A 17,444-nucleotide genomic window follows, 5' to 3' on the forward strand; every position below is an offset into this window, starting at 1 on the left:
CTTTTTCTTCCAAAACTAAGAATAGAATTGATTACCCAAATATTCCTTCGGCAATTAGACCTGTGTTTCATGGAGAAGATTTACCCATACCCATTGCCGCATCTACATGGGAAGACATTCGTGATAGCGACGATATGTCAAGCAACTCTGAGGAAGTGCAGCATGAATCAAGTGAAAACCGTTACAAAGGTAGATGGAACCCATCAATGTCAAGTGATTATTGCTGGTTTCTTCAGTGTGAAGGGTTCATATCCTACAGGAGAAAGTATTATCAAAGAGACTTCAGCCTGCATCATCATCATCTACCACTTAAAGGACGAAATATTCTGTACTTCGTTCTTAATGTGAATGCTATATTTTAACTGTTTCTTTAAAAAAATAATTTATATGCTGTATATGTACGAGCTCACTGTAGGTTTGTATAATATATTGCGCTAAATGCCGTCATTAGTAACATCCTGTATAACCACTATAACTAAACATTGGAGGGTGATGGGGAAAAACTGCGTACAGTCTCGTAATCAGCAGGTTTAAATTAATAAAGGCCACCATATTTGTACCTGAAAAGAAGTTGTTGTTTTTTGTTGGTCAGTGTAATCATTCGAATTAGTTTGTTACAGACACATGGATACAAAGGGGAATGTTAGTTAAAGTTGTGTTTATTTCCCCTTCCATGTCGCATGCAAGTCTCATCTCTCTCCAATTTGTTTTTTTCTCCTACTTAAATAAACAACACAAAATTATTGTAGAAAAGGTTGCACGTGTTCAAGAAGTGTTGCCATCAAACAGCACTTTTCATTGTAATATTACCTGCAAACCAGGATCATTGCTGCCTAACTAGACACTAGTTATTAAAATAATTTGCCGTGTGTGCTCAATTTTACACTACAACTTTTCTCGACTGCCATTATTACCGAAAGCAGTTTTGCAAGTTCGACTCTGCTAGCGTCCGTGGTGACGTGTTTACGACAAATTCCAGGTAAGGTGTTAGTTTTTTTTTCTTTACCTTCCATTTAGTAAATCGTTCATTACAGAAATCTCTAGTGGTGGAATATAGTTAGCTTTAGGATAAACTAGATACAAATTTAGCCTCGGCTTTGTGTTAAACTACCGAAAATAAATATAATACTTAGAATAAGAATGTGTGAAATAAAAAAATGAACGTCTAAAATTGATTTAATTGGCAAGTTTTTTTAAGGCCTCCACGAAAGTGTGGTGGTTAAAGCTCTCATCTTGAAATCAAGAGGCCTAGGTTTCGATTTCTTGAGGAGCTATTAGCATTTTTACAAACGTTGAAAGACCGAACCGGATATGTATTGTCAGTTGTCACTGGTGAAAGACGTAGGGGAATACTAAACCCAAAAATATGTTCATTTAGATCGCCACCGTAACAGTTACGTCTTGCATATATTCAGGCGTGAAACCCCACCTTTCATACTAGAACTTTATCCGAAAGTCTTTTTGGCCCTGGCAGAACATGTACCGAGATGACTGAAATGCAGTTCTAGCATGTCCTTTGCATGCAATTTACCTCCCTTGGTGTCTGCGTGGTTCGGCGAAACAAAATTAATTACAGTTACATGTAGGTCAAATTGTTCCACTTGGTACTTTCTGTGTTAAAGAAAAAAGGCGACAAGTAGCTTTGGCCTTGATTAGAGTGATGCATTCTAAAGAAACTTGCGACATAACCGCGCGAATGAGTCTGACATATTCAAATTGTTCTTTAATTTAGATTGCACAGTCATTATAACTCAAGTTAGTTACTTTTTTTTCTCCTTGGCGGGAACTTGAAGGAGGTAGGGACTGACAACACTGATTTGACGTCGTTTGCACGCAAGCGATGTTGTTCATTTGTAACCTGCGGGCGAATGGTCAATTTTTTTAAGGTCAGTTAAGTGGATAACAATCGGTGTTATCCTCTATACTACATCGCTCAATTACAGGTGGATAATCATTTGAATGTCCCTGATATAATCCTAAGCACGCAAGTTAGCGTGAAGTTTAGTTCAAGCGAAGCTTCATTACTTGCTCAAACGTTCAACTTGTTAAATAGTTTTTCGAGAGACTGAACGTGCGATGTTGTGAGGCTTATTTCTGAAGATGATATTAATCCAGGACTTCGGCTACGATCGAATTTGTAATTATGTTGACATTTGCCGCTCAAAATCGTGTCTGGAAAAGTTCCCTTGTTTGCCTAGCACATAACTAGTGGTATAGATTTAAAATATACAGGGTGTCAAAATTTCCTTTACGCTCCATCCCCTAAAAATTGGAAAAAAGACTTATTCTGGGTACAATTGGTCATGATAAAAACAGGTTAGCGCCAGGGAGAGCCATAGTTGTGTATGTCAAGCTGAGATCTGCGATATTGTTGACCGCCATATTGAATTCAACTCAATTAAATGGAAACTGGTTGATGAAATGTCAAATCAGGCTAGAATTTCAAGAGAAATGCAACAATATGGCTGACCTCGGCTTGACACGCAGGCCTAAGCTGCTTCTGTCATGACCTATCGTATCCAAAGTAACTCCTTTACATTTTGTAGGGAGTGTTAAGAGACTCTTGACTCAACCTGTAGTTTGATCTTGAGATTGCAATCCCCCGTATGACCTTTTCACAACTTTTGTTTTCTGATAAACATTAGACTACTGAAATCAAAAGGAATAATACAATTATAAACTCACAATAAATAAGAATAAAATTAAAATCAAGCAGCCAAGTGTTTTAAATGGATCAGCTAAGACAAACCTAATCTGAATTTGATCCGAGGCTCGAATTTCACTGTGAAATGATATACACACACACGTCCACAGGCTTCATTATTCGACATGCATGTTTCTTCTTGTGTGAAGAACTCCCGACTTCAATAGCGTGCCGACGAATTTTCCCACGCTGTTATCCTCGCATCAAACCTTTGCGGATATGTGGTCATGGGAGCCTATTTATGGTTCGAAGCACATCCCCAGAACATGGCTGCATTAATTTCCCACCGTGCTTTACCTGAACAAATGTTGCCCACATGATGCAGACAACAGCCATTGTGTTTTGAGCTTGTCCCGTAACCGCATTGCAGTTTGGTTTTTGATTTCGCACGTTGTTTCTTGTGGTAAGCTGGTCCGTAAACATAGGTGCCCACAGATAGTTTTCTAACGAGGTTAGCATTCTCCCCACATTTGTTCCTTTCTCTACCTCCCACCCATTCCTTTATTTTTTCCTTTCATAGTTTCTCTTTTTTTCAAAGAGGAAGTAAAATAAACAGATGAACGAAAGAGACAGATTTAGAGTTAAAGAAAGAATGCGAAAGAGAGAGATCGGGGGGGGGGGGGTATAAGGAGGAGGGAAATGGGAGAACTGCTCTAACTAACGAGAGTAAAAAATATTAAAAAATTGAATCCTTCAACTGGGAATATATGCATGTGTGTGTGTGTGTATATATATATATATATATATATATATGCGCAAGTTACATATTCTTCTGATTCACGGCTCTTCGGTTCTTACAAGTAAATGAACACGTTTCGAGAAAAGTGAAAAGTGGGAAAGTTTTTGAATTTTTTCAACGATTCCATGTTGGTTCTTATTGGAGCAAGAAAATTGAACATTGAGCACTGCCAAATTTCCAAAAATATATTTTCCTCAATTATATCAGTAGCAAAATTTAAGTGTTGTGAAAATTGAGAGGACTAAAACGTTAATTTTTTTCAAAAATCTTTTCAAGGATTTTGTCGGTGATGAACAAAGTGGACATTTCAGAAATTCATCTTGTTAGCGAACGTTATATATGTGAGCACATGCAATTCTTGGATGACAGCTCACCTTGCATTTGTCGAAGGCAATGACTGCACATTTGTGGGTAAGATTCTACAAAGCTATGTTAGCAAGAGGCTATTGTCATTTCGACAGTTCGTCTACTTTTATCAACTCATCTTTGGAGTAAATTTCTTAATGACTGTGAGAATTTATGTCTTCGGATTTATCCACGTCCCTGTCAATGACGGACCAAAAAAGGAGACTTCAGTTAGCGAACTTTTTTTCTTTCGAAAAGTCTTTTGAACCCTACGACGCCCTGAGGTAAAAATAAAAACCTTGTACAGAAACGAGTTCCAGTAATTGCTGCAAAAGGAGGCATCCAGAAATATTCGTGTGTGCTGGATAATGTAAAAGGGGAGGGGTGAAGGAAAAAAGTAGACGAAGATAAAGGGAGGAGGGGGAGTGACGCCAAGAAAATACCACTGCTTTAACTAATGTCGAAATTTTCCCGCAAGGGAATCGCTGTCGTCACGAAAACCCAAGGAAAACGAATATTGCAATGTCTCGGAGTAGGTCAATATTCGCTTGACACAGCGGATGCTTAAAGGGGATTCCAGGATATTGCTGCTGTCGCCAGGGGTAAGGTACTATTGTTGTAGTGTTTTTCAAGTAGTTTACAATTTTGAGGGTGCGAATTTTATCTGCACATGTAACGAGATAGAATCAGTTATAACTGGAAACGAAATTGCAGCTCTTTGTTTTGAGTATAACCTAACCAGTTTCCATCTGAACTGCTCTAAAGCTGAAGCTCAACATACTATATGGTTACATTTTCCCTTGCACATTATTATAAACAGAGTCACAGAACATGTCTCAACGATTACGTTGAATAGTTAATTGATGAAATAGAAGGAGTCAGAACCTAGATTCATAGGCGTACGTTGGCGGGGGCAAGGAGGGCACTCGTCGCCCCAAAATTTGCAGGTTTATTAAAATTTATATGTTAGAGGGATTTTTTCAAACTTCTGGAGCCTGAAGTTCACATTCTGCTCCACCAAAGTTACGCTGATGACTAGGTCCACTGAAATTAAACTTTAATGTGTCACTGGAGTCAACATATTTATGTTAACAGTTTTGGGTTTTGTGTGAGCGGGGGCCGGGACTCTAACCCGAAACGTTAGGTATCGTGATCACAAGTCAACCATACAATACGCTCGGCCAGCAAGGTGGTCATAGTTTTCGATCAATGCCTTGTATCTACTAATCCTTTTTTTTTCAGTAGGATCTTCTTTCAGAACTTTGTTCAGTTTTCCTTCTTTTTCTGTTTTCCAGGAGGTTCAAGATGGTGTGATTAAATTTCTCGCAAAAGCCCAGTGACTCTCAGGTCTCAGAGGGGACTGGCGGCGGACGTTTGAACAACCAAAGCGCCTGCTCTTCCTTACACCATGAGGTGTTTCGGAAAGAAGATTCAAAATTATCACTGCAAGATAGTCCTACTGGACGAGCAGGAACTAATACAGGAAATACAGGTAAGTGAAATCCATAGATTAGCATAAAAGGTTATAGAATGTAGAAGTATGAAATGCTGTTGAGTGTTGCTGGTGGGTTTCATACAGTTGTTAATTCTTCAACGAGCCATACAGTCTATTGATGTGATGAATTAGTACATAATGTCTTCGCCGGACGCCGATCGAGTTTATTGTAGAATTGAGTATCGTGTGGTAGTCAGACCAAGAGTCCACGCCAGGACGGAAAAGTGCGCATATAGTGTTTGCTTGTCTCAAAAGAACCATCTAGTGGCGGGTAGACAAGTCAGTTGACAAGTGAATGACTGCATGTGTCATGTCATAGATACTGAAAACTAATAAATCTATATTGAAACAAATTGAATTCGAGGTCTCGACAACCACGAACTTTGTATGGATAAGAGCTTGCTCATTGGATCACCCACGAGAAAAATGCACAGCATGCTTCGTTATTGCGATTGGAGCGATTTGAGGCAGCTTACAGCTTCATGAGCAAATGGCTTTAATCATTTTCCCTTACCTTGCCCCTCCTTTCGTGGGCTACGGAGAATTCACATTCCAATTCCCTCAACACTCATATTGAGGCTCTATCTATAACGTATACCGAAAACCTAACCATGGCAGCACCCTGTAGTTATCTACGATTCAGCTTCAGCTGTCGATCTGTGTTCATTTTGCTGTCCCTATAGTCGATTTCGTGTTCACTCAACATGTCTCTGTATCTTTACTTTTATATTAGGAATTGTTAGATTCGTTTTCTATTGGTCAACCCGATCTGCAATATACTTACCCGAAAAGATGATAACATGGCAGCGAGCTTAGTGGCTCAGGGATGGTGCTATTGATTCGAAATGCATTAACACCATTTCCCCATTACCACCAGTTATGTGTGAATTCAATTACCTCTACATTGTCGATCTGGTAATAAATGTCTATGGCTAAGTGTGCCAGTGAATAAGCTACACAGAATTATTTTACTTTTTTTGACGTATCGTAAATCACGTTATACTTCTTTTACTAACTCGTTTACTAACTTCGCCTATATAATCCATAAGTGATTCCTAGTTTATAGCGAAAACAAAAATAGCATGGTGGACTTTTTATTACGTGAAAGATACATTGTTTTTGCGATTTTCTTCATCCTCATGTTCAAATGTTTATATTTTAAAAAGAAACAATGCAATTCATAGTTTCAACTGAAAAGACACTGCACATATATTTATACACGCATATACTCAGTAATTGTTTTAGTAGTATGCTCACCAACTCACGTGACTTAACCAATTTAACTCTGATTGCTCATTTACAAAGATATGTGTAACTTTCCTATGCACATGGAAGGAAATTGTACTCACACTTGTACAGACGTATCTTCTTGCTTCTTGGAAGTTTTAGTTTTAAATCGTTAAGCTCATATTCCATAATTGGAAGAGAAGCTGACTATGTTCAAACACATTTCTGTGATCACTAAAATAGTGGATTGGTGTGTTAAATATTATATAAAGTTCATGTTCTATTCCGAGCATTGATTTAAGTTTGGTTAAAAAATCTGTACAGAAGGTACCTAATAGGATAAAAAGACAGTTTGTCTTTAAAACCACACAATGTAAAGGAATTCGTCATTCCACAGCAATGATAAAATCAACATTAGTTAATTAAATGGTGAAATTAACTCTTGTTGTAAACTGTTTTTCAATGTGTTTAAGTCTTAAAAATAATTTTCTTAAAATTATGACAATTCTGTGCATTACCTATAAATGTTTTTATCTTGGAATTATTTCTACCTTATTGCATGAATCATCATGTACCGACTCGCAACAAATAACCAGTCGGCTTCTGTAGATCATAACGAAAATAAAATCTTGAATGTTTGTGCTATAGAACGGACATGGAAAAGACAAGATGTCCTGTATATTTTCTGACAGTAACGTTGTGTCCAATGCAAAGAACAGCCTGAAGATTGGAAGTGTGGCCGTGAAGGTTTTTTGCCTGCTTGTCTCGACAGGAATATTCAAGGGTTCGTTTGCTGATTCTGGGCTTGCGCGTGGGCGGTGTCGTTTCCACGTCATTGGCAACTGAAAGAAAAGACAATACCAGATGCTTTCACGTCTGAGGACCCTCTTTGCGTCTGTCATAATAATCAGCTCAGCTTTGCCTCTGTGCACATTTCAAAGGCAAAACTTGGTAGGTTGGAAGGCGGATGTCAGGAATCGCTGTAGTTGCTGATGGTCTCTGGAATAACGTTGAGAGATTTCTCTTTTCTGATTTATTTGTCAAAGAAAAGATAGCTGCAACTGAGTTTTTAAAGCGCTTTATGCACAGAAAGGTTAATCGGGACTGAACCTGAAGTTTAAAGTAAGATCCGAACCACTACACAATGTTTTTCCACCGGTAGTCTAACCCGGGACTTGATTACAAGACGACGACGATAGCACTAGGCCATTGAGGTCTTCTTGTCTCGTATGTGAGGGGGTCTCGTTCTCGATGTCGTCTCAAGTTATGTGCTGTCTCGTCTCTCTCTCTCTCGAAGTGCAATTTTGTATCGTCTATGTATATACCGGGTGTCCCAGAAGTTTTTCCCTGATTACAAACTTTATTCATATCCGCTGTATGCAATGTAAAGATGTGAAAGTGGTGCCAAAATGTTGGAAAACTAACCAAGTTCTTTTGTTCCAGGTTTCAGTAACGTGGGTGTAGTGTAGCAGTGTCAGTGCCCAGAAAACAGGAAATGTTCACAAATCAGGAAAAATCTCAGTGTGTCATGAGACCCGGTCACCAATAACAGTGCAGAGGAACTTTCAAACAACTTATGGAAAGATACCGCCCGATCTCGAGAGCATTAAGTCGTGGTATGACAAGTTCAAGACCACAGAATCTGTTGCTGACTTACCGAGAAGTGGCCGAACCATCAACCTCAGCGTTTTCAAACAACGTAAAACATCAGCCAAAAAGTTATCTTTATGATATCTTACACAAACGTTTATTTTTTCGTGCATACAAAGTGCAAATTGTACAGGCTTTTGTTGCCTAATGTTACCAAGGGACACACTGAGCTTTTTCCTGATTTGTGAACATTTCCGGTTTCCTGGGCACTGACACTGCTACACTACAGCCACGTTACTGAAACCTGGAACAAAAAAAATTGGTTAGTTTTCTAACATTTTGGCACCACTCTCACATCTCTACCTTACATATAGCGGATATGAATAAAGTGTGTAATCAGGGAAAGACTTCTGGGACACCCGTCACCTCACAAACGTGCGCGAAATCATGAAGGGACTGTTTCACGCCCCGTTTCGACGATAGGTTGGATAAACTACTTTTTGCCCCGAACAATGATGAACAGGTTCACAGTTGCCAATCATGGTTCACCTTTGAAAATAGATAAACAAGACATGTTATTCATTTATTTATAAATATCCAGGTAGATATCTGGATACAGCATATGTCTGAATAAGCCAGATACTTTAATGAACTTGTTTTTAAATATCATACAGAATGTTTGGAGGTATTGCCGTGAATTCTAAAGGTAGCTGTAACTAGCTACTTTTTGAAATGCTTAACTGTAATTGCAACTAGTTACTTTTTTAAATGAGTAACTATCACTCGGTTACCTTTTTAAGTAAGTACTAACAGAATTTAGAGTTACTTTACAGTTAGGAAAGGGGTAGGCGCAAGTTTGACTCTCCATGAGCGCCTACACTGCCTATAAAATCTATCTGGGTGTCAAAAACAAGTACAATCATTTTATGGAACTGGCGTGTCTTAATACCAGCAAAACTCATGAAATGTTCTGATTTTCTGGACGAGCTTGAGTACATATCGGTTCCCAATCCACAAGTTCTGAGAGTGTTTACCTTCATGTGGGTGCCCTTGTTGATTTTAGTCCCGAACGAGAAGCTGTTGGACTTTGCAAAAACAGACGCAGTGTCAATTGCTCTTCGCCGTCTATTTTTCTTCAAAAGCGAGGAATTTCCACGATCGCCCGAGTTAATATTTGCATGCACCATACCGAAACGTGCGTACGAAGTCTCAACTCAAGAGGCACTTGCGATTGAAGTGGAAGTTTGAGCGTAAAATCTTTTTTGGGGGGGAAGGGGGAGAGAAAATTAACAGTCTGTGGCAATGACTTTCTTTAGTAATACTAAGTGCACAGATATTAGGTTGGGAGGGTAAGCAACAACCAGAAAGAGTAGATACTGTTCATGGAAACTAGTCCATCATGTGTGTGTGTGTGTGTGTGTGTGTCAGTGGCGTATGCTAAGTCAAAGATATGGGCTATCTCACAATGACACATGGCTATGGAAGGAGGAGGACCTGAACACAGTGTATACGCACATTTTGCTCGTTCACGGAGTCTTCAAGGAAGTATCGTTGCAATGCGAACGGCGGCTAGGTTGCCAATAGATTATAGATATATATAATAGATTTTTCTTCTATATTCTACTTCTAGTTTTCAGTCTTCGCAGATATCCTAGCTAGCCTCGAATATACGCTCCTGGTGTGTGTGTGTGGGGGGGGGTGTTAGTTTTCTGTTGCTGATAATTAAAATTTGTTGAAATAAATGATCAAACACTTATGCCTTATTCAGGATTCAAAGACGGAAGCCCTGGTTTCATAACACTGTATGCTAACTACTGTGCCACAGAGACTGCGTTCCATTACAGCAGAGGCTACAGCTCTCACTCCCCTATGAAATAGCCTTTGCCCACCCATATAACTTACACTGTGTACATGAGAAATTTTCAGATTCGTTTAGAGTAGGGAAAGAATAAAAATTAGTAAAAAAAGAATTGCATAAACAGAGAAAGGGAGAATTAAAGAAACTGAGGAAGAAATAGGTAGAGAAACAGGGGAACAGAGAAAAGGAAAGAGGAACAGGGAAAGAAAGAAAACAAAAATATACAGAGGAAGGAAGAAATAAAGAATCTGAAGAGGAATAAAGGAGAAATAATTGGACAAAGAGAGAGAAAAGGAAAGAGGAACTGAGAGAGAATGAATTCAAGAATCAGAAACAAAAGTAGGAGGAAAGAAAGAAAGATAGAAAAGGGAGCAAGAAGAGAATAGAGAAGAAATATAGATAAATAAGTAGAAATACACAAAAGGAAGGAGAAACAAAGGAAGAAGGAAGAAATGAAATAACGGAACAGAAACAGAAGTAGGTAAATGAGGGAAAAATAAATAGACAGGAAGGCAGAAAGAGGGAACGTGGGGGTAAAACGAAAAAAGGAGAGAAGGTGAGAGAAGTTAGAAATATAGAAACTGAGGAAAGATGAAAGGACATGGGTTGTTTAATTGGCCTAACGCTCATACACATGCGGCTTCACAGCTCTTCCCAACACTGACTTCAAAAATAAAGGAAATCACCCCTGGTCTAGATGCGTAATACAACTACCAGACAAATGCTCTTCCTCCAAATTCACTAATTTTCCATCAGACTCCCTTCCTTTGCCTGGAAAAAAAATTAGGAAATAACCCAGGTATTTCTTTTTGTCTTACTTTTACATTTCCTCTGATACGTTTTCCAGCTTATAAGCAAACGCCCTCTTCTCTGAATGCAAGTGCATAATTTATGACCTTGTATTCTCTCGCCTCTTCTCCCTCGGCTCAAAGAAATCGGATGTTTTTCCTTCCATTCGCTAAACCCTGCTTAAGGAAGCTTCCATTTCTACGCCAGACGGTGCAAATATTGTTTGGACCTCCATAAGAGTTTAAAATTGCATAGGAAGGGTCTCCATTTGTTTACATTTTCTCTCTCCCCTCTCGGGGCACCTGTAGAGATTTGGTGAGCTCCATCCTTCTCTTTTATTCGGACCCTCGCGTCAAAATAATAGAAATCTTCCATTATTCAGCATAACAAGCTACATCCTTCTCCACTTCGTATGGAATCTCTTAAGGGTAAAACAGATGTCTAATGCTGGAGGGACTTGTAATGAGAGGGAATGGGGATTTTTTATGTCAGGGCAAAACAGCTTGTTTTGAACTGGCAAGCGAGAAACGAAAACAGTTTTTCCTCTACCTCAGTGAAAGTTTTATTGATACTGGCTATAAATCGCCACTGTTGCAGGCTAAACATACGCGGAGATGTAAACCAACATTTACGAATATGAAAAAAATGTGTCAAATAGTTACCCAGCATATGTGACCATTGGTGGCAAGTTCGTAAGATTTGACGTGTGATTTAAATGAGTTTGTATTTTGAGCCCATTTTATGCACAGTAAGGCTAATCGTGAATGTACCTACAGTTTGAAGTGTGATCTGAACCACTATGTGCCTCGGCATTGAACCCTGGACTCCTTGATTGCAAGGCGACGACGCTATCACTGCGCCATCGAGGAGGCCCCATTTGACCTGTGGCAAAGCAACATAACGGGTCTCACAAAATCCAGCATTTTCAATGCAATAGTAGCAGAAGTGTGGCATTTGAAACTAAATCACACTGAACCAAACTTATGGTCAACAGAAATGTATTTTTGGACTAGCTCTACAAGAACCTCAAGAAAAGAAGAAGAAGAAGAAATAATTCGAGTAGAGAGAAGATGAACGTGCAGGACACAATAATGAATGTTTTAAAAGTCGAAACAGTTGAAATGATTCGGACATGTTTGGAAAGAGGATAGTTGGAAATCGGAACAAGCTGACAGAAAAACTACTTGCGAAATGACAGGCAAGCATGGAGAAAGGCAAGAGAAGCAGCAAAATACTTAAAATATTGTCTAGTCACGGATGCTTCTGCGAAATATGTATGCTTCCAGAACACTATGCATAGTGTGAAAATTGCTTTTTCAAGTATACTGGTATAACCTCTGAACAAATTACACTAGAGAGCATATTCTCTGTTCTTGACTTTTTGACTTCTTTAGGATTCAAATGAGCTGAGAATGTGTTCTCAGTCTTCTTGCGTTTCGGAAATTACGTTTTCTTGAAATATCTTGCACAAAAATTATTATGTTGAAAATATGACAGCATATTTTAAATATGTGAATAATGTTTCCAAATGTGAATTGCATCTTTTCGAGATATGTGTATTGATGTAAGCTTTGAAGCTTTCCTGTTGACGAATAATGTAAAGATTCTCTCAGGCTATCGACCAGAGGAAAAAATTTCAAGCTTTTTTGAGCTAACGCCACTCTCATCTTCAGGTTGAAAGAATCTTTTCATCTATATTTATATATTTTTTTAAATGTAAACAATATTTCTTAATGGGAATTGCAGGCTTTTTGGAGACGACCTGGCGAAGAGATGTTTTATGTTACTAAAATCTACTCCTAACTATTTGCACTTGTTAAACAAAATTTAGGAGGTACGTACAATGTGGATTGATATCTTAATGGGGGGAGGGGTTACTTTAGGCACCTCTAAAAATTTGTGGGTGTTCAATGTACATCTGTATCTTCCCCTGTTCCTGCGCAACTAACAGTCTGTATCTTGGTTGAACTAATCCTGCAAATGAATGTTCTGAATGTACTTTTTCCCTTGCAGCAGGGAATAATCGGCTCAAATGGTAACAAATGGACATGTTTGTCACGAACGTTCTGATTTTGCATTTGCAACAAGTTATCAAGGCCACCCACCCATGCCTTGTGTTATATAAACGTTGACAGTTCGTGTTGCATGATATATCACGTTTTTCATCATAGATTCTAAAATTCGTTTCGTCCAGAAACGTTGCTAATGTTTACATGCTGGCTGCCACGCACAACCGCTTGGGTCTCTCAAGGCTATGAGTGTTCCATTTACAAGCTGGAAAAAAAATAGCGTGGAATGCATATTATTAACGTGTCTTGTGTCGTATGTGTGCACTGTGCGTGTGTAGTGCGTAAACAGACTGCTCGGGTAACCCAGATAAATGGAATGTATTGACGCATATGATGCAATCGGTTTGGTTCATTACATTTCACTTAAGAATTTATTATTACAAATCAATCAATGAATGAATAAACTACGACGAGCGTTTGGTTTGGATTAATATAAATTATGCAATGCCGTATTTAACAATACTCTTTACATGTATATCACCACTTTTTTATACTTGGAGTTTTCTTTTATGAAGCAGTTTCGCTTCCATTGTTGCATCGTTTTGTATCACTGTACAAATTACTGTTTAGTTAAAACAACTGTATTTTTGCACAATGATAAAGTGAATTGAAATAAGAAAATCACACGCAAATAAAGACAGTGCCGGATTTAACCCTCTGGAATCCCCTAAGCAGTCGAAATCTCGGGCCTCCCCCTTCCAAACTATCACCTAATGAGTTTTTAATATTACCAACAAACAACTTTAATAAACAAATCTCATTACACAAGACAAACATTAACAATTAGTGTTAACAATATTACACCATGTAGATGGTCATCACTACTGAACATTACACGTACGCAGGTTCCACCAAAATGTTTTACAAACTAACAGCTGACAGAAGATGAGCTTTTAAGAGGCAAACTGTAATGTGAACCTCATGTCTATGATGTAAATATGTACTTGAAGTTGTTAATGAGAACATTACATTAATGCAGTGTTTTCTATGTAGGATCTTTAATGTAGAGTTTTCATTTCTTTGAGTTGATTATTTGGAAACAATTTAAGAAACTTTGATTGTAATAGTCTTTCAGTATCAAATCAATATCATCATTTACCATTGTTGTGGGGCCTATACGCCGGTTCCTACTCTGCCTATTTGGTAATATGGCACTGTATTTCTTGTATTTCCGGTAAGGATGTCGAATCGACCCTTCCTAATAGAAACATGTATCATACATCGTTGGAAAGGGTATGAATCAAGGATTCCAGAAATGTAGGATTTAGGATGAGGAAACAATTGGAAGTGGAAAAAAAGTTAGTAAAACGTTTCTGGCACCTCCATTATAAATGAAACATAATGAGCCTAATTTATGTGCAGATGTAAGGCTAGATACCTAATTTGTTATTTTAGGCTTGTTGGGTTTAGTTATCTTCGCATAAATAATACATTTATAGTGTATTTATGCTAAGAGAACCTAACCTAACAACGTAGGCATTCCTCGAGTGACGTCACAAGACAAGGTTGTCCTTACTTTGTGCGATAAGGGAGACAAATGAAGTCAGGGTCTCCCTTATAGCACAACGATTTGACAACCTTGAACAATAAAATCACCAAGAACCATATATTTCCCAAAGAAATTGAAGAAAAACAATTTTAATTAACGAATATAATTTACAGCTATTAAAAAATAGAATTTCAATATCCAAAAATATAATGAAAATCATAAATACGGATGAAAACACGAAATAAAGAAAGTTAAATTCTAGTGGAAATTCGCATACATATCCAAGTTAAAAACCAAAGTTCGACCTGGCAATACTGCGTGTTTACAACATGGAAATATGATAAAGGAAAGCTCCTATGGTAAGTAATGTAAGAAAGTTTATATTATTTCATAGAGCAGGAACTTCTAATTGAAAAATGCACAGCGCCAAATCGAAGCACGAAATGAGTACTACGAGTGAACATATTTTTTTTGACTGCGAAACTGTAAAACACAAGGGTCGATTGTGCAGTATAGCCCATTCTGCTGCTGTCCAATATAAAACCTCAGGTAATCTTCTAATAATGAATGTAACCTAGATTGGTAATGAATAATTGACAACTTCATTTTTATTTGTTGCTTTCTGTTATACTAATTCCTTTCTGTATTGTTTTATGTTCATTCTATTTACATTTATAATCAGTAAACTGCTAATTCAGAAGTTTCATTGTTCCTGAATATTAAACTACAACTTTCCTGGATATTCTTTTAAATCTGGACTGATTAGTTCCTTGGCTTAATTCTGAAGGAAAAGGCACTTGTAGTTCGTACTTGGTACTCTTGTGAGAAACTACAAGATATATCGACGGCCATCCTTAGACTGTGACTCTTCTGCTTGTAGTGTAGCACTCATCATTCCCTTTCCTTTTTTTGTGCTTTCCTCAGTGTTTATGTCAACGTCTTTCTGGGCTGAGAAGGTATCATTTTTCAGCGTCGTGGTGAATGGCTAAGGAATACTTCGGTCATCTTCTGGAACAAAGGTCCTCTCCCTCTCTCTTTTTCACAGCGAACGTCTCGATTGTGGGGCACGTACTGTCTACGTGAGGCAATTTTGATAACAAGGCATGCCCGTAATTTCTTCCCCTTGCACTCACCACTTGGATGTTAGCAAATTAACCAACGCAACCTTGACGCAGCAATCTTGAAGCTAGGTTCGTCGATATTCTGTCGAGATTGAAAGATTTTGATCTTGGGTTCATGTTCAACAATTTTAGGATTTATTGAATGAAGCGCATTGGAGGCTAAGAAGTATGTATGCTTCATATATTTGCTTTTCATTCATATTTATATTTATCACGTTGGAAGTTTAACAGGAACTATGGCAGTAACTATACTTACAGAGCTAAGCTAGGTCTACATGTTATCCAGCTGCATTTTAATTTGTTTAAACAACAAAGCCAACTTCGTTAAATATTAAGAACAATATTTATATCACTGGTCATCGAACGCAAGCTAACAACTGCTTGTATGTGTTATGGATTGTGAGTGGTATGCTATGTAACTCATTAGTATCCTTATTTATCTACTCAGTATTAATTGTAAACGGAATTCCGAATGAAATTCAAAATGATAATTTATGAGCAGGAGCCGCGATTGGATTTCAAAATTGCGGGGCAAGGACAGTTTAATTTCCTTAGTAGACGAAGTCACAGTGCGGAGGCAAAAGTAGCAAGAAGCTCCCCTAATCGTCGCCACTGTTTATAAGTAAATACAAGAAGATAGGTGAAATGGCGAGTCAAAGCTTACCTTGGACTTCCACTTAGAAGGAAACTACCAATTCAAAATTTCGAACGTTCGACATTGAATCGTAATGCGTTTCGATTCCATATTATGCAAATGCTTCTGGATTGAAGAGTTGATACATATTACTGTCTCTAAGATCCTGTAAGAGCTAACGACCTCAGAACCCTGTGAAGTTTACCGGCCTCACGATCCTGTAAAAGTTATCGGCCTCGGGGTTCCATAAATGCCACCAAGCTCGGGAGCCTGTAAATGTTAACAGCTTCAAGATCCTGTGAATGTTCCCAGTTTCAAAAGCCTCTGTAAAGGTTTCTCGATTCGGTAGAAGTTTAGGGATTTAAGATCAGGCAAAAAGTTTTTTTGGTTCAGTATTCAAAAGTCTGTTCCAGAATTTATAATTACAGGCTAACGTGTGTGTGGAATAAACACAATGATACATGTACGTCTATGCCCGACCAGGTTTTGAACCTAGGATCTCTGGCTTAGTAGCGCTTTACGCTGAACACTCCGCCACGGAGAAGGTTTGTCTGTGGATTTTAAGAAGCTTCAGATATTTTTCTAAGTTGCCTCTCCAGCAACTACAGGAAGAAGAAACGAACCATACACTTGACACAATTTTAAAAATAAGTGAAACAATGTAAATTTAGAAAGTTAGCGACAGGCTTGTGGTGGAACAAAAGCAATTATGAAACATTAGATGACTCACGCAACGGGCGATCTGCAAGACCATAATTTACATAAGTCTCAACTCAGGCTTCACTTCATCTCGTTGTTTCCCTCTTCTTTTTGCAGGTCATGCCTGTAACAAAAAAGCAGGAACAAGACTGGCGTTTTTTTGTTCGTGATGAATATAGTATGTGTGTAAGCCAGAGACAAGGAAGGCTATCATTTGCCAGTTCACGTTATGCCGTCTCTTCTCCCCCTATCTCTTAGTGGCCTGGGGAAACCAGAGGATCCAAGGCAATGAAGAGACCAGCCGGCCTGATGCGAGCGCAAGAGCCTTTAACGAAGATGGGTGGGGCTTGATAAACTTGAACCTGGTCGAGTAGGCTCGGCTTCTCATCCGTGACAGCGGACCGTGTCAGGTGCTTGCTGGCTGTTCTTGTAGCGATTTGTCAGATCTAGGCGCCCTGTCGAAGGTTTCTTTGGTGGTTTGTTAAACTGGATTCAGCGTTGTTTGTATCGCTGATTCATTTGTTTTTACATTGCTGTTCGCTTCCCCCTTTTTTATTTGCAAGGAAAACCCTGTTGTTGATGGTCGAGCTGTCCATATCCAATGAGTCAAACGTCATTTGTGACCACAGAAATGCAATTTTTTAATAACGCATTCGAACAAGTGATGGCGTGGGAAAGGTCTTAC

At 38.5% G+C, this 17,444-nt stretch overlaps 1 protein-coding gene across 5 annotated transcripts in view; it reads left to right on the forward strand.

The window, feature by feature from the left end:
* The window catches only part of LOC145994696 (band 4.1-like protein 4), a 335,899-nt gene that overhangs the window by 7,837 nt on the left and 310,618 nt on the right, over positions 1-17,444 (forward strand). For all 5 annotated transcript variants that reach the window (XM_083130862.1, XM_083130865.1, XM_083130863.1 and 2 more), the window contains exon 2: positions 5,084-5,280. In XM_083130862.1, coding sequence (XP_082986988.1) covers positions 5,197-5,280 — 84 coding nt within the window. In that variant the 5' untranslated portion in view covers positions 5,084-5,196. The remainder of the gene's footprint in view (positions 1-5,083; positions 5,281-17,444) is intronic.

Source organism: Lepisma saccharinum, chromosome 11 (genome assembly GCF_977018435.1).
Source record: "Lepisma saccharinum chromosome 11, izLepSacc3.1, whole genome shotgun sequence".
Lineage (NCBI taxonomy): Eukaryota > Metazoa > Arthropoda > Insecta > Zygentoma > Lepismatidae > Lepisma > Lepisma saccharinum.